This window comes from Xiphias gladius, chromosome 9 (genome assembly GCF_016859285.1).
Source record: "Xiphias gladius isolate SHS-SW01 ecotype Sanya breed wild chromosome 9, ASM1685928v1, whole genome shotgun sequence".
Taxonomy (NCBI): domain Eukaryota; kingdom Metazoa; phylum Chordata; class Actinopteri; order Istiophoriformes; family Xiphiidae; genus Xiphias; species Xiphias gladius.
The window spans coordinates 3,020,735-3,039,092 of record NC_053408.1 but is presented as its reverse complement, the minus strand read 5'-3'; the positions used below and the strand labels follow the sequence as shown (position 1 = coordinate 3,039,092).

Genomic DNA, 18,358 nt, shown 5'->3' with positions numbered 1-18,358 from the left:
AATTATCATCACAAGCGATTTCTGTTTGTCATTATAAAAAATAGAAGGACACAAAAGTGCATGAACCAGGAAGTTAGGCCAGCAAACAAACAAACAAACACAAACACAAACACAAACACACACACACACACACACACACACACACACACACACACACACACACACACACACACACACACACACACACACACACACGCGTCTGAACCCATTGCCCTTTTAAACCCTCTACGGCTCCAGTGACGGGGAGGGGGGCGGGCCCGCGGCGCACACCTGACGGACAGACTCCTCCCCGCCTCCCCGCTCTAATCAGACAATCGTTGTGGGCACTTTGTTGTAGTGGCACGGCGTCTTGATTTGTTTGCCGCACACCAGAAGAAAAAAGAAAAAAAAAACAAAACAACAACAACAACACACACACACTCATACACACAGAGAGAGACAAAGCTCGGCATCACATCTGGGACTAACGCGATGGTTGACAGCTGAAACCTGCCGAGTGACGAGACGCAGCTCACAGGTAGGTTTTTACTGTTGTCTCGGAGATGCTAACAAGCTAGTCCGAAACAGGTGCAGGCTGGGGTTTAACCGCGAAAACAGAGATCGGGTAAAGAGACGGAGTCAGCCGATGTCAGCCGAATTCCTCACTATTTTAGCGGCAACCTAACGCAAATGTGTTTTTTGTCCGCAGAGCTTTTTTCAGCACAGGGGAGTCATTTTCTTCAATTTCATGACGAGGTTTGGCGCCGTGCCCGTCGCCAGCCTCGGCATCGGGCTTTCACAGCCGCCGGGAGTTAGTTTACCGCCTCTAGTTTGCAGATATGATAAGAGGCTTGAATGCGCCGGAGGAGTCGCGGCAGTCGAAAACGTTTCCCAACACGAGCCGTGGGGATTCAAGGTGGAGGCAGTTTTTCCTTCACACCGGGACGCCGTGATTTTCTGAGGGCGACCGGCAACCGCTGGGGCGTCGGTAGCCTGATAACAAGTGTCCCCCCCCCCCAGACTGTGTGGTATCCTGTCCCGGGGGGAACCTCATCATCGGCCCGCTTCACACTGCACTGTGGTGCCGTGGTATTCGTCATGGCTTTAAAAGGGAAACAAAAACAAAAAAAAAAGTCAGATTGCCATCTTTACTTTAGTGATTAATCAGTTAGTCGATTGACAGGGGAAACGATTAGCTATTACATATTATTATTTAGCAACTATTTTGATAATTATTCATGAAAGTTATATTGTTTTAAATTAAAAAATGGCAAAACAAAGCTTTTTTTCAGCCTCATAAATATGAAGTTTTCCTTCTTTTCTTTGTTTTATATTGTGTTAATCTGAATATTTTTGGTTTTTGTTCTACTGGTCAAACAAAACAACGTATCTGAAGATCATAACCCCCCCCCCGAAACTTGGATCAGCGTTTTTTTTCACTGTTCTGACATTTTATAGACTAAACGATTAATCGACCAACGAAATTGATCACATGTAATCAATCTAATTCGAGTAAAGAGGCTGATTGATCAATTTTGTTGACAGAAAATATGTTGGCAACAATATGCAGATGTGTTGCTCACTTAGTCATTTCATTTTCACCCCTTTCCACCTCTCAGCTGAGAGGATTTGCTTCTTTTTTTCTCCGACCTACATCATCGTAAACGGAATATCTCTGGTTTTTGACTGTCTTGTCAGACAAAACCAGACATTTGAGGACGTCACTGCGGGTTCGTGGAGCCGGAGATGGTCATTTTTCACTATTTAGTCAGCGTAGACTTATAGACTCAATAATGAGCCGATCAGTGGAAAAGAAAATCCACATATGCCTCGGTATTGAAAATGATCATTAGTTGCAGCCCCACCGGTTTGTCATCAGTCCCGTCTGCTCTTTGCTTGAGGAAACCGGTTGCAGGTTGGATTCGTCTGCGTTCAGGTGCACTGACGTTAGTGTCATGGCAACGGTCTTCTGCTCTTACACACCTGTGCACCTGCCTACACACCGGTCTTTTAAGCCGGATCCTCACCTGTTGTGCAGCTTTTTTTTTTTTTTAAACCGATACCTACTGCGTACAGAGTTTTTGTGTTTTGTGTTTGAAAAAAGGGCGACGCTGTCCGTCCGCCCGCTCTGCGCGCTGTGTTCTTGTGCGGGGAGAAATAAAGGAAATGTTCAGGTGCTCCCTGCCAGACGACCCCCACCCCACCCACGCCTCCTGGGCTGATCAAAGCACTGTGTCCGTCTCCAAACCTGCAGGCTGCCAGCGGTTCTCCTAATCACAGGCGGCACGATCTGCATGGCAATAATAACAAACCCTGTCCGCTGGACGTTGAGTTGGAGAGAGCCGAGCTCTGGAGCTGGATTCAGCGACTGATCATTCTTAAGTTGAACCTCGACAGAAGGTCTCGGTATCCACCATAACTAAACTCCTTTTGCAGCAGGGCGACGCTGCTGAAGTATCATGTAAATCTTATGTAAATAAGAACACCGATCCTATAATTATACTTGTCATGTCGTGGCAAATGCATTCAAGAGCTGCGGGTGAAAACGACGCCAAAGATTCTTTGCTGCTTCTCTGTTGTGACGATTTGCTGCATTTATGTCTCTTATGTGATGATGAATTAACTATTTGTGAGTTTTGGACAAAAGGAAATTCTGAAAGACTGACGGGAATATTTCTGACATTGTAGAGAATTAATCGAGAAAATAATTTCTCATTTCTCATCATTAGTTCATTTACCGTTTCATTATTAATTATCATTTTGAAAAAAGCTCAAAGGGATGTTTTCGGAGGCTTACTTTTTCTGACTAACCATGGAAAAACACAATCTGTGTTGTGGAGTTCGGTGTTTGGTTTTGATTGGAGCTGGTTTTGCACATAATTTAACATAATGAATTAGTCGCCTCACACACTGCAGTCTTCTTTTAGAAATTCCTAGAATAAAGGCCGCCCTGGGGAAATCAGCTTTTAGTTATTTTCTATCTTAAATCTTTCTCACTCCTTCTGCAAAAGAGCACAGTCAGCTTCCCCCCGTAGAGTTTCCTCTGTAGATCAACCACAGTGTGCATTTGGATTTCACGAGATCTATGATAACACATCAAGATGTGACAATGACCCTCAGCACAAGAACATCGTGTTGGTTAGAATCCGTTCGGCGCCTGCATGTCTCTGCCGTTTCTCCAGCTTTAGAAATCCGAACCACCGCTGCCCGCGTGACCTCTCGTCACCACAGTTTCCTCATCGTGGGCGGAGGACGTCCAACTCTCCTCCCCGTCGCTCATTTTTATGTTTCCAACGCTGTGTTTTACACATTTCAGTTACGCAGCCCCATCGCTGGGCCCTAATAGAGTGATTGTGCAGGTGAGGGCATTGTCAGAATTTTTTTTTTTTTAAATATCGAGAGTGTTTCATCGCCCTGCCCTGTTTGCACCTGATGATACAGGAAAAAGGGCTGTAACAGTCAGTTGAACCTTTTCAAACAGACCCCAACTGCTCTATTCTTAATTATAGTGCCTGAGGCTAATATGTTGTCATTATTAAACACAGGTGTGCTCGGCTCCGTTGCTGTGCTTCAGCCATCGAGGATCTGTTCTTAACCAACTCACCAGACCCCTGACATTTAAGAGCACTTTTGACTCAAAATAAATTTGATTAGTAGTTTTTATTCTCAAGTTTATGAGCAACAGGGAAGGATTTTTACTTTTATCTTTCATTTAAAACTGCTCCTCATCCCACGCAGACCAGTTAAAATCCAAAGGTGAGCCAGCATTTTCCGTCGTCGGCCCAAAACTGTGGAGTAGTTTGAGTCGGTATTTAAATCTTCCCCCTCCACTGACAAATTTAAAACCCATCTAAAGACCTATGTCTCTTTTCTTTAGCCTTTTAAAAGTCACCATGAAGACATGACTGACCACACTGTTCATTCATTTCCCTATTTCCTCTTGTCTGTGTTTTTGTTTGATTGTAATCATCAGCAAATCAAATGGTCCCGTGATTAACAGACTTTGGCCGGTGTTTGTTGTTCTTAAATTTGCTGTATAAATAAATTGACTTGACTGAAGTCCAGAACTCTGGCCGATGACTCCCTCCTCCCCCTCAGGTAACATGATGGAGGTGGCAGGTCCCTGGACAGAAGTGTTTGAGAGCTCGGAGAGGAAGGAGGAGTCCGGACGAGCGGAGACGCTGCTGGAGAGCTCCACTCTGACTCTGGCTCCTCTGGTAGCCGATTCTCCCTCCATTCGTCGCTCGCAGCCCATCCTGATCACCTCAAACAGGTATGAGCGACGGGAACCCGCACAAAAGCACGGGCAGCATTACTCACTGTGGAAAGAAGCTAAATAAGTTGCTCAATACACACACACTCACACAGAGTGGGTATGAGTCAGTGGAGGTGGGAGATATTGACTCAAGTCAGTGACTCACCCTCCGGGCATAAGTCATCTGATGTTTAAAGGAGTTTCTATGAGACAGCGTTGATGCCAGAAACTCTCAGCCTGCGAGACACAAGTAATAAAACCGTGACTGCAGAGTGGGCCGGGTGTTTGTTCTGCTGTTACGGAAACTGGGCAGGGTCACGGTTTCGTTTCACTGCCTTGTTTCTTGTGAGGCCTGTGGTTACAGCTTCATTAAGTAATCATGTTTAATATAACGTGTGATTACAGCTAATGTACCAGAAATTATGGGTTGTCTCCTAATTAATCCTGGCTTGTTTTGTTTTTTTCTGTATTTCTTAGATTTTCTTCTGACTTGAAAAGGCCTGTGATTGTCAAAATCAGATGTATTTTACCGGATATGGAAGGTGTTATTCCAGATGTTCCTTATTTTCAACAAATCCCATCAAAATACCCAACACAACAGTGTGTCGATGCTTTCAAACCTCAGTGTGTGAGACTCAAAATTAACATTTATTTTATAAACAATGGCTCTAATGACTTTGGTGTAATGTCAAAGGAGCTGATTTTGTTATCACGCTTTATTGCGAGTCTACGCAACTTTACTGCCTTGTCCTCTACCTGCTCAGCAGCAAACAGCAGACAGACTCAGTCAGAGACCAGCTGGTGAACATGTTGGAGCATTTAGCAGCTAAAGAGCCAGATATTTCCCTGAGGGGCTGGTGGAGACCAAAACCAGAGCTAAAAGAGAGGGAGTACTGTACTTAGATTCATCAGGTGGACACGAACCCAACTCTTAATTAATCTTAATGTTACTCCATGTCAATGCTTTAAAAACAGGTCACAAATAGTAAGTCTCGGTTTTTTTTGTTTTTTTTTTAAAGCCCCCGTAATTTCCTAAAAGAGCTGGTAACTGTAGTTTGTAGCAAAGGTTCCTCAAATGAGAGTAAATGGTGCATTTGTTGGGGACTATTTTCAGTGGTGGATTAATATACATTCCGCTACACAGGCCCTGCTTGTTAGTACAATCAACGCATTGTTGGTTTTGGTCTTTTCTTGTGATTTAATGGCAATAAGAAAAATACAAAATATCACCAGACGTAGCCCTTAATGGCATCTGAGTCCAACTGAACTTAATGATCCGATACCGGGTAAATTTCTGCTCGAATGACTTTGTCCGGTTCTGACCTTGTTGTGCTCTTTTGTCTATTTCAATGTGTCATTCCAGGTTGAAAGGAGTAGAGTCGTTCTCTTCCTCGGTCCCGTCCATACCCAACCCCTTTCCAGAGCTGTGCAGCCCCTCCAAGTCTCCAGTGCTCATTAGTTCACTTCCACCGACGTCAAGTGACAAACATGTAAGTTCAAAGCCCTGTTGGGGGGCAGCTGCTTTAGATGTCTCTTTGTTTATTCAGTAAACCTGACTCACACTACGTCATGTCACTGTCAAGTCTAAAGCCACCACATCATTTTGTTTCTTTAAGCCTGTTGGTTTCGTTTTGGTTTTTTTTTAAACAGACCTTTAACCAAATTAATCAGTGAATTGGAGGAAGTGAATAAGTGTCAGTCTTATTCTGTACCCAGCTGATTAACCTTCTCCATATCCTCCAAAAATGAGGCCACATTTAAAGCAGAGGTCTGGTGATATTCTATATTTTTATGACTGTCAACTAATCTCACAAAAAGACCAAAACCAACAATGAATTGATCCTACTAACAAGTCTTGTCTGTTTAACCAAATGTGTATTAATCTGCCACTGAAAATAGTCCTGTACAAATGCGCTATTTCTTCCTGTTTGAGAAAAGTTAGCCAAAAAACTGCGGAGTTCAGCTGTTAGGGCAAATGGCTGAACCTTTTTTTTTGTTTTTTAGCAGTGAAACTATATATTTGTGAGCCGTTTTACGTCTTCAGATTGAACCAATCGGCTCGAGGCTGAGAGCCAACGGACAAGGTAGAGAAGTCGGAGCGTTAGGAGACACACACACACACAAACACGTTCCTGGTTTAGGTCTCATGGGGTTTGCTGATGTGAGAAAAATATAGACTAACGCCAGCTTTATCCCCTCAGAAGTATTTGTTTGGGCAAAGGTGAGCCTCTGCTGTGTTAATCCCATCACACCTGTCCAGATATTCAGGGTCTGACAGGTGGACTCAGCAAGTGGATCCTCTGGATGTGTCTTAACCTGTGCGCAGATGCTGCAGGTGAGGGTTGGCTTTGATTGTGACTGACAGGTGGGCCGTGTTGCCATGCCTGCGCTGCCTTAGTTTGACTCCCAAACGCTGCCGGAGTAAACATGTCCGTGATCGCAGCAGCATGTCACCACGCCACACGCTCCCCCGGGCTGGTTTACGTACAGTAGTGGAAGTGAACAGGCTGACACTTGCTCAGGTCATTTGTGTAGTGCCACGGGACTTTTGCGTTTTTTCTTTTTTAATGATTGATTATTATTTGTACCACATCTTGACAGGTGCGGAGCTGGTTTGTGTAAGCGGTTTTGTCAGTGTCTCTCTCAGCGTGAATCACAATCCTCAGCAGGAGCAGTAGGAGATAAAACAAAAGCCTAACTGTGGCTATAAAATCAGTTTGGTATGGGTTACCTGATTAACTACAATTTACTCCATGAAATCAGAACCTCTCCGCTTTAGATTGCAGGCAGATGATGTGTGAATCCTCTGTGTCTGGTCTAATCTCCGCTCTGTGTCCCGAGCACAGAGACTGAATTTGTTCTGAGTACAGAGAGACCAATTTTCCTCCGCCTCCCCCGCTCTTTAATAAAAACCACTCAGGAGTCAAAGCGGACTGACCGGATATTGAACCGCGAGGTTTTCCTCTGAAGGAATGTGCCTTCCCCCGTAAGCCTCCCCGGTTTCTACTCAGCCATTATTTGTCCTGACTGACGCCGGCACTCGCCCGACCAGTCGGGGCTTGTTGATTGACGGCCGCGGGTTTCTGGTCTGGCAGGTTTGTTTTCTTTTGGTTTGAAACGTGCTGCCGGATCCAGACGGTGTGTCAGACAGCGGCACGCTCTGAGAGGTGTCCTGACCCTAGGATGACCTGCAACCGGTTCACCTCAGCGGCAGCGGGGGACTCAGACAGTCCACACGCGGGGCCGCTTCTGCAGTCTGATCTGTTTCCTAAACAGATGCAGAAAGGAAGGGGAGAATGTAGGAAGGTAGAGAGAGGAGGAGGATCTCATTCTTTTACTAGACAGACGTTGGAGAATGTAAACACGACACCTGGGTTGTAATTTCAGTTCACATTAAGAGAAAAACAAGATTAAGAAGAAACATGGCACGCACCTCTGTCCTAGAAGTTAAACCACCTAAATGTATAAAATTAGCTCCCTCTTGACCAGCTACAGTAAATGTTCTAATGTTCGTACATGTCAGTGCATCAGTAATAATCATCTAATGTTCCCCTCAAACTGAAAACGGAACGTTTAGACCATTAATCGATTAGTCGTAGACAGAAAACTGATCCGCAACTATATCGATAATGGAGTGATTGTTTTAGTCGGTTTCTTAGGCGAGTGTCCAGCTGCTCGGACACGAGGGTTTGATGCTTTTGTTTGTCATTCATTCAAGTAAACTGAATTTCAAGACGTCTGGAGACGTTGCCTCCGGCTGCGAGGAAATTGTTACGGGTCATTTTTCACGATCTTCTGAAGTTTTATTGACAAAATGAATTATAACCCGCAGATTAATTGATGATGGAAAATAATTGTCAGTTGCAGCCCAAATAACTTTATATATGAATAATTCAGTTTCTAACATTTCTTTTTCATTTTCCATTTTGTAACACATTTCAATTTAAACTTTTCCGGCTCTTAATAAATAATAAATAAACATTTCTCTTTTCACTTATCATTTTCAAACTGCTATTTCACAGTGTAGGTTTGTACCAAATTTTTTTAGTATTTGACTATGGCCAGATTATCATGAGTACTAAAATAATACTCATTTATTCTGAAATTTCTATTTTCATTTTCCATTTTCATTTGTAATTCTGGGTAACATGATCCTCCTCATACAAGTAGAAAGTAGCATAAAAAGGAAATACGCAGGTAACATACAAATATGTCAAACTAGTATTTGAGTGCAGAGCTTGAGTAAAACACCCCTGATATAAAATAGGTAATTCATTATATATTATACACTAACAGGGGCCATCTTTCTGCAGTGAGCACTTAAACTTTTGATATTTTAAGTACGTACATTTTTCTGATAAGACGTCCGTGTTTGTGGTTAAAACATTTTTTGAATTTTAAGTGTTTTTTAAAACTGTGATATCGCCTCTTTCCTCTGGACCTAAATACTTTTGTACCCCCATCAGCCGATAAAGGTGTATGGGGAGGACAGCCACAGCAGGTCGATGTGGGTGTCTCCCGGAGCCACAGCCAGAGAGGTGTGTCACATGTTGGTCCAGACGGCTCACTGCAGCGACCAGGAAAACTGGGCCCTCCTCGAACTGCATCCCACCCTCGGCCTGGGTAAGACTTAGAAGGAGCACCGAGTACAGAGCTGGACCCCGCACAATGATGGATTTAATGTGTTTGGTTTTCACACACGTTCTCCCGTCTCCTCAGAGAGGTGTCTGGAGGACCACGAGGTCGTGCTGGAGGTTCAGGCGACCTGGTCGCTCAAGGGTGACACGAGGCTTGTTTTCTGCAAAAACTACGCCAAGTACGAGTTCTTCAGGAAACCAGTGGTACGTAGCCCGCAATGCGTTAAAGCTCGTCAGCCTGTTACAATTAAAAACTCGCTGAATAATGTACAAGCATGAGGTTGAAGATGATATCCATCCTTGCCTCTTATATAACCGAACACCTCGAGCAGGGACACAGAGGATTTACACGCTCGTTATTAAACATGTTGGTACAGCGGACGCCGACAAAGCTTTATGTCACGGTGGTTAACCGATGCCGAAATGACTGACAGGTTGCGTGCTGGTGCAGACGCGCCGACTTAATGCCTCAGACATTTCATTTACGCCGGCTCCGGTCTGCCGCCCTGTGCTCTTAAACAAAGGTGACAGTTCACTGTGAAAACTGGTTCTGACGAGGATGAACCTCCCACTGGCGCATCCCGCTGGTGTCTCGGTAAGGCATGCCCACACCGCCTCCAGGAGGCACGGAAGGGAAGCTGATCAAGGATTTACTGCATTGCACTCATGAGGTTAGGCTCAAACGTGCAGCATGTTTTGATGGGGGTAATGCATACAGGATACGGAGCTTCAACTAACGGTTAGCTCCGTTATCGATTAACAATTAATCCGAACCATTTCGCTATTATTTTGCCTGTAGAACAACAGAGGAGCATAATTCCTACGGGTTGCGTTTTACCTGCGTAGTCGATATAATCGTGTTCCGAAGCAGAATCGCTGATTCAGCTGGATGACGAAGAAGCGACGAAGCGGCAGCCGGCAGCGGAAGCAGCTTCTTTGTCCTGTGAGTGAGTCTCCCCTGTTCAGAGGAGTCTAACGACAGCCCTCTCCTTCCTCTCTCAGCTCTTCTTCCCAGAGAGCATGATCTCCGACAGCGCGGATGTCAGCAAGGGGATGACATCATCAGAGCTCATTCAGGTAAACTAGGTGACTCGCACCGATTCGTCAGCATCAGCATCATTAGCAACACCTGGGGGTCACCGGCAGACCTGGGCCCCTCAGGCTCGATGGGGTTTAGAGTAACAAACACAAAGGATGACAATACGAATGAGTTTCTAATTCTGTGCATTTCTGTTTCTGTTTTCACCTAATTATTAAAGTTTGGACAAACTTTGCAACCTTCGGTGTGTCCTGGTCTGTACCGGGCTCAATCTACACACCATCTTGACGAATTTCTACATTGTTTTTTTGGATCCTTATATCACTGCAACAGCTGTCGACACAGATTTGGTTCAAACAAAGTGTTTTCAACACACAAGGTCCTACTGCAGGTCCACGGGCGAGGCTAAAAAACCTTACGCTTCAACCCTGTTTGTGACTGAAACTTTGGTTCAGTGTCTCTTACGCTCGTTCTGAATTTTTTGCTTGTAAAATTTAAAGAGTTAACTTTTGAAGGAGACCACGGTTATGACTGTGATCAAAAGGGCTGAAGAACAGGAACTTTTTTTATTTTGAGTACATTATTTTCAGCCTCGTGCACAAAAATGGGGGGTGTCTGGTAACAGGTTAAGAAGCAATCGATATGGAGAGATTTAACGTTTACAGTAAAATTTTATTCAGTTTTACCTGATTTTCACTGAATCCTACCTAGAGTCTTATTTTCTGATTAAATTTTAATCTATAAAATGTAAGAAAATGCTCATCTCAAGTTTCCAGAGCCCGAGGTGACGTCTTAAAATGTTTGGTCCCACCATCTGTCCGAAAGCCAAAGATATTCGGTTTAAAAATACAGAAAACAGGGAAAATCTGCAAATTTGAGAAGCTAAGAACAGAGGATTTGTGCCATTTCTGTTATAAAAATGAGTCACTTGAGTCACCAAAATTATTTTCTGTTGATTGACTGACTGATCACTTCTGTGTTTCAGCACTAGATCCGATCAGGCCGTCTTTCAAGCCAGTTTTATGTCCCCACATCTACAAAATTTGATGGAAAATTTGGCTTAAGTGTGGTGTACAGGAAACAGTGTCTTCCTGCAAAGATCACAGTTGAGAAAAATGAGGAGAAAATGCAAATGAGCTGCTATTTATGCACCTCAGTCCAAGTATAAATAAAATGTTTGAATGATAGAGAGGTTGTTTTGTAAATTGTATTTTTAACGTCCCACCCAAACATGGCATTGAAACCTCAAGGTCTTAATGCAGCTGTTTTTCTTTAAATATTCAAAACAATCGTGGAAATAAAGAGATTATTTTTGGAAAAAAAAATTCAAATAATGAGCCCTGTGTATTTCGCAGAACCTGCTGAGGTCTGGGACGTGTCCCGAGATCCAGGGGTTCCTGCATGTGAAAGAACCCAGTCGTAAGGCCTGGAAGAAGGTCTACTTCTTCCTCCGACGCTCCGGACTATACTGCTCCACCAAGGGCTCCTCCAAGGTCAGCGAATCAAGTCCAATTTCTTCGCACAGCTTTAAATCACAGTTTCTGAATTTCGCAGTATCCACGTTACAGAAACAGAACCGAGGAACAACGACAGCAAGACCTTAAATGGATAAATGAAGTTTTTCACACTCTGTTCTTTAAACGTCTATTTGGGTCCTAGGAGCCTCGGCACCTGCAGTACGTGGCTGATCTGGAAGATTTGAACGTGTACACGGTGGTGAACAGCCGGAAACTGTACGGAGCACCTGCGGACTTCACCTTCTGTATCAAGGTATCCGCTCCCTCAGGGCCTCACCAAGACAGGATTAGGCAGAGAAATGTTCTCCAACCAGACAGAACATTGTGTAGGGAGCAGTTAGAGAGAGCTGTTTCACCCAAGAGTTTGTGTGTGTACACCGTGTGTCTTTGGCTTGCCTGCAAGTTAAAGCAACCCTCCCCCATGTAGCATTCATGTCATTCTTGTGATCGCGGGTTATCGAGTCAATTTGTTCACACTTCAGCAGCAGAATCCACGGAGTCGCTGCCTCTGGCTCCCGGTTCTGCACCACTGACAGTGATTGAGGAACTCGGACTTTCTGTACCTTGAGGGAACACACAGTAATATCACACTTACCAGTAATTTGCTGCACAGTAGATTTATGTCATGTTAAGAACAGAAAATTGAATTGGATATTGTTATGCTGTCTGGAAAACATCCGCTTCCAATTTGTATGTCCTTATAGTTACTCTGGGCAACGATAAACTCATAAAAGCGTTTCCACATAACAACCGATATGCGTTCAAAGCCACTACAGAGTAAGGACAGGTAAAGAAATGTCATTATTGACGATAAAATCTATAAACCTAGTGAATATATGTCGCTGTGCACCTTCAAAAAAAATGTACCTTTCATTGTCGGAAAAAAGTGACCAATGTTAAAGCTGCATTAATGCATATTCTTGGCTGCCTGGGGGCCGCACAACAAGCTATAAACACATCATTGACATATTATCACTTAATAGTCAATTAGCCGCAAAAGCTTTAAAACATACAGCAGACACAGAGAAACATTATCGTTCATTTAAAGAGTTGTTGGTGTCCACTTGAGTCCAGAACTCCCTCTCTTTCAGCTCTGTTTTTGTTCTCCACCAGCACCTGATGGAAATATCTGGCTCTTTAGCTGCTGTTGTTAATTTAAAAAAAAAAAGAAAAGAAGAAAGAAAAGAAAAAGCATTGATTAGTGCAGCTTTAATACTTTAACTACGATGAGTGTGATGGAAATCTCGCGAGCTGGTCGTCTCGTGATGGAAGAAGTTTCTGGAGACCCAGGTGACGTGTTGATTACATTTCCATCCTCAAAACAAATTTACAAAGCCCGTGTGTGTTTTTAAGTATTTTAAATCCCGGATTGTTTTTAGTCCAGGTTTACTTGTTTGCGTTGTTCCTCTACACTGGCCTTGCTGGTGCGTTTCTGCGTTTCTTGCTGCATTACCACCACCTGTAGATCAGCGGAACTGTGGGAATCCGGCGGCAGGAAGGTGGACGGCGTCGCCCCCGTGCGCTTGTCGGTGCATGTTTGTCTCTGCGCCCCGCGCATGTGATATAGAAAAATCAGGGGATCCACACTTTTAAAAAACGGCTCCGTAGCACCACTGGAGGTCACAAAACTCCAGAGGACAGATTTAATTAAACTTGAGATGTACTTCCTGTTTGATTACCTTGTTGAAGTTAAAACTGCACATGGAAGACAAGCTTTCACACTAACCGTGTCACGTTGTGTTTTGTGTGCGTTCGCAGCCTTCCAGAAACCCCGTCCGCGCTCAGGACCTGAAGATCCTGTGTGCCGAGAACGAGCAGACACGAACTTGTTGGACATCCGCCTTCAGATTGTTCAAGGTTTCGCATCAACGCTAAAATCCCCCTCGTTTTTTTCTAATGCACCGTGAAACCGTTTTGCTTTTCTCATTCTGTATTTACTCATCAGCAGATAAAGCTGATTACATCCTCTAAAATCCTGCTATGTTGTTGACCGATTTTTAAAATGGTATCCCATCAATCCTCTTGTGCGAGCGTACGTAGACAGAAAAGTCAGTGACTAATTAATTTTGTGTGTGTTCATGTGCGGTCAGTATGGGAAGCAGCTTCAGTGTAACTACCAGTTGTCCAAGTCGGCCCCACGGAGCCTGGAAGGAATCAACGTCACGGGCGGCAAAGTGAGTTCATCAGACATGGCACTCGATGCAGTGTAGAGCAGTCTGGGAAATCGTTTCTGCAGTGTCGTCTCACATTGATGCAGTTACAGATGCTTTGTTTTAACTTCGCGTGTGTGTGTGTGTGTGTGTGTGTGTGTGTGTGTGTGTGTGTGTGTGTGTGTGCGCAGTCAAAGTCGGAGGCCAGCCTGGTGGCCATGGACTTCTCGGGGAAGGCCGGAGGACGGGTCATCCAGAACCTGAAGGAGGCCCAGAACGCAGAGAGGGAGGAGGGACAAGCCTGGAGGGTGAGGATGGAGGGGTGAATGGATAGAGGGAGGGAGGGAGGGGGGTCAGGCTGGTAGACGGAGACGAGGGGGAGCAGTAAAGAGAGAGATGAAGAGTGACAGAGGCAGTAATCATGCGCAGCCAGACCTTCATCCAGGGAGTGTGGAAGACGGGGTAGCTGTGGTTCGACTGGGCTCAACTCGGAGGATAATTCTGGTTTATTACACCCTGGGTATTATTTAGTATTTTCTATCAGTTACCATAACATTTTGTTCACCAAGGTGAGGAACACAGCGACATCGGTTCCAGCAGTCAGGCTGTCGGGCAGGTTGTAAACAAACCGACAGCTAAGCCAGATTGATTGTGGTGTTTGTGTCCAGTACTCGCTCTCTTTTAGCTCTGCCCGCTGCGGCTGAAAATGAGAACGTGATGAGAGCGTGGGCGTAAACCGAAGCCAAAAAAACGGGTGATATAAACCATATAATATAATATAATAGGTGATATTATGATATAAAAATATGTATTGGTGCAGCTTAAAAACACTTTATTTGGAGGTAAAACTGAAAGCGAGCGCATGCAAAATGTGGGTAACGATCCCTCATTGCACAGGAAAACTCAGCAGGTAAAGAAGGTGAGAGTTGAACCCAGAAGTCAGTCTGTAGACTGTGATGGATGCTTACGACAGACAGTTTGGGTAATAACTTTACCTTCTGTCTTTGTTTCCTCTGCTAAACACGTCTGAGTGACCTGGCAGCCTGATCGTCCGGCTGCTGGTGTTTTCTCGACAAGTCCGACCTCTCTTTAGTGATGATGCTGTAAACCCGCTGCGACCAACGTGGAAGCGCGACCGATGACATTATCGGCCGATTTTGGCCTGTTCGGCTTTTTCCTAGTTTAGGTTTCATGCTAATTTCTGCAAAATGTTCTGCTTATCACATTCCTAGTTGACAGTTCTCTCGTAATCAAATTTAAGGAACCATTTCATAAAAATGTTTTTGCTGAAAGAGATTCAGCTGCAAAATGAGCGATTCAACAACACAAACCTGCAAAGATCAAACCCGAGTCGTAATAAACTGGGGTCGTTCTTTGAGGAGGGGAGCGAGATACGGCGACGTGAAAAGCTTCTGATGTTGTGACCTTTTTCTGTTTTCCTTCACCGACGCAGAGGAGAGAAGCCCTGAGGTGCAGTCTGCCCAACCTGAACTCTGGTGCGAGGCCTTCCTGTAAGTCCACACGAGAGGAGACGGGATGCTGTCTCTGTATTTTCTGTATTTCTGAAATATATTTTTTTTTAAAAAGGGAAAAACAAAAATCACACTGTGCGCTTCTTCGCTCTCTCACCCTTTTTTCCCCGTGTGTTTGTTCGTAGCCATTCACAAGACCCAGCCGTGGTTTCACGGCGGTGTGTCCAGAAGAGAAGCACAGAGACTGATAGAGAAGCAGGGGCTGGTAGACGGGTGAGTGGAGGAAGTACAGCGAAGACCGACCTCACGATTTATGTCCAGTGTCGCCGTTCAGCGGCAGTGCATAAGTAGTGTGTCCCCTACGTAGCGGGGCGGAAAGAGAGAGCGCTGAGCTCGGGGTGGTGGGTCGACGCGTTTGACGTCAGCGCGAGGAAGCAGCAGAGTTGTTTTTCTCGTGCTGGGAAGTGTGACTGCGCACGTGAAACGTGAAAACGTGTGAAGAGTTCTGCGGGTTTTAAGAGACACCACAAGCTTGAAAATGAAATAAATAGATAAATAAATCTGAGGGTGTGGAGTTAGAAGGGAGTGAACTCGCCAGACCCCTGCAGCTGCTGCGGAGACAACGCGGCCCAACCTCCACACCGGCTGTCAGCAGTCGAGTTGCATTGTGGGTGATGCAGCCGCAGGCTTGTGACGAGGAAGGAGAAGCTGAAGCTGAGAGTCTGACGCTGTCGTAGGAGTGCGATGTTTTGTTTTTTATTTTTTATTAACAGATCTGGATCTTTCCCGAATCTTAACCACGCGGTTCAGTTGCCTAACCCTGACCGTACCGTAACCACAGCTTATTTTGAACAGCCTGCGTCTGTGGCTTTTTACATTCCTCAGTGTGGATTGGAATATGCCGATTATTTGACCATTGTACTCATGATATATGTAACCAGTGATCGATGGTTACGGACATTTTCTTCATTAGTCGTTTGATCGATAAAACGTCCCAAAATAGTGAAGTCCTCAGACGTCTTGCTTCGTCTGAACAACAATCCAAAGCCAAAAGTTATTCAATTTGGATCGACATGACAGAGAGAAAAGCAGCAAGTCTTTACTTTTGAGAATATCTGGCATTTGAACTGATCCATCATCATCATCGACTAATCGATTAATGCGGCAGCACTGGTCACTACTCTGGGATTAGACGCTGAGCTTCGTTTTGTTCCCATGTGCAGATCCCTGTGAGTTGGGAAGCACTGATATCTGGTTCTCTGAGGACACGGCTTTTAATCGTTCTGGGTGTGTGTGTTTTTTGCAGGATGTTCCTCATTCGTGAGAGTCAGCAGCACGCACAGTGCTTCGTCCTGTCGCTGTGTTACCAGCTGAAGACCAAACACTACCTGGTGATCCCTGTGAGTTCCCCCTCGGTTCTTTCAAAGAGCCTCATTCCTTCAGGGAAAAAAAACAAAAACAAACCCGTCCTCCTCTAACTGCGATTATCCTCCTCTCTGCAGTGCGAGGACGGAGGCAGGAAGTACTTCACCATGGACGACGGTCTGACCCTCTTCATCGACCTCCTGCAGCTGGTGGAGTTCCACCAGATCAACAAGGGCATCCTACCCGTCTGCCTCAAGCACCCCTGCATCTGCGTAGCGCTATAAACCCGTGGTTTCCCTGACTCTTCCCAGCCCGTGTGACCTCTGCTCTTTTAGTGTAACCTCTCCTCCTGGCCCAGGATCAGTCATCCACACCTTTAATTCAAGTCTCAAGTGTGAGCCCCAGTCTGAGTCATCAGATTTTTACTGACATCTGTTAAGCGCAGCTGATGAAAGAGCAATTCCGCGACTGGAGTTTCTAACCACCTAAGTGCCAGAGCAGTGCAAAGGTGCGCGTCTGAGCGATACCCTTATCAGGGTTGTAGGTCGTGGACTGATGGGAAGAGCGAGCCAGACATGAAGCGCATCGTCAGCCCCTCCTCTCTTTAATATTTTTAAATTTTTTTTTTTCCGCTGCGTGTGCGGCTCCAGACAGTGGTTGGTTTTCAGTTTTAATTAATGAGCTGCAGTCCCCGTGGAGGCGGCGTAATTAGCGACGTCGGGCGGGCGTTTAGCGCTTCGGGGACGTTTGGGGAGAGAGAGCACTTTTAACAGTGTGCACTTTGATTCGGACCCGCACAGCCGCGATAAGCGGTTCGGGACGTGCGCTGTGATGAGGGGCGGCAGAAGGGAGGGTTTGGATCTGTTGCTGCACCAGGGTTCATTGACGAATGTGACCATTAGAGGGCACTCTGAGCCCGAGCTCAAAAGAGGACTTCATGGGCTTTTTCAGCTGTGTCATGTAGGAAAGAACACATGTATTTTCATACTGATATTGAAGAGAATTGTGATGTTGTAATCATGAAAATCCCCCAGGTTGCAATCATGTAGCATGTAAATTCTCACTCTTCTGACTGTGTGATCTTTTGTATATTAAATTCTTATTGTGCCTTAAAATAACCTCATATGATATTTTAACTAGAACCGACTTTACCGAACCCTAAGAGCTCTTCTCGGCGCTGTACTTGCACGACGATGGCGAAGGGAGACCGCACTGTCCTTGTGTGTTAAGAGCTGCAACATTTGGATGTTTCAACTACCAAATGTCTGATAGCAACACGTTTTTATGAGGGTAGATTTTGAGCATGAAAATTCCAAAAATGTTAACTCTGGGCGCTCCCTGAGCAAACTCTCAAACCGCTGAGGAAGTCCGTAAGATGTGGTGAAAGCTCTGGAAAAGGCCACTGTAGTAAGAGGGCCTCGAGTTAGAACTTTTTTGGCAAAGCTTTACTTTACAGGTCCGTTATTTCTGGAAAACTTTCCTGATGATTTCCTTCGAAGTTTCCTGGAAAAAACAGGCGTAGCTATAGGAAACACGGAGACGTGTAACTTTTAGTCAGAGAACAGCAGGTTAGCTGAACATCTGGAAACGTGAACTTTGCCTACAAACACAATACGTTGAATTGTATGTCTGTAGACAAATTCATTTAAATTTTTCTTTGATATCATAGAATAAAGTCTCCCGTCATAAACAAACAATGAATACACATCTACTTGGGTTCACGTCCAGCGGTTCTTTAAAGGGAGTTCCTGTCATTGAGACCAAATTACAGAGTTAATTCCCCATAACTTCTGTGAAATTAGTGGAAAATCACACACCTGTAAAATAAAGCGTTTCTGACCTTTCCTTTCACCTTCAACATTTTGCACTTATTGTTTCGTATTTAATCATGAAGCTCCATCGCTAAAATGTCAGCATATATACAAGTATTGTCACTATTCATTC

At 44.8% G+C, this 18,358-nt stretch overlaps 1 protein-coding gene across 1 annotated transcript; it reads left to right on the top strand.

The window, feature by feature from the left end:
• The first annotated feature begins 258 nt into the window (after window positions 1-258).
• Window positions 259-18,272, top strand: grb7 (growth factor receptor bound protein 7). Its single transcript, XM_040135726.1, has 15 exons — window positions 259-517; window positions 4,078-4,252; window positions 5,598-5,724; window positions 8,701-8,857; window positions 8,954-9,075; window positions 9,874-9,948; window positions 11,266-11,403; window positions 11,570-11,680; window positions 13,186-13,284; window positions 13,518-13,601; window positions 13,769-13,885; window positions 15,031-15,088; window positions 15,235-15,322; window positions 16,356-16,449; window positions 16,552-18,272. Exons 2-15 carry the CDS (start codon window positions 4,083-4,085, stop codon window positions 16,696-16,698), a joined length of 1,587 nt encoding a protein of 528 aa, XP_039991660.1. The 5' UTR covers window positions 259-517; window positions 4,078-4,082; the 3' UTR covers window positions 16,699-18,272.
• The last annotated feature ends 86 nt before the right edge of the window (window positions 18,273-18,358 follow it).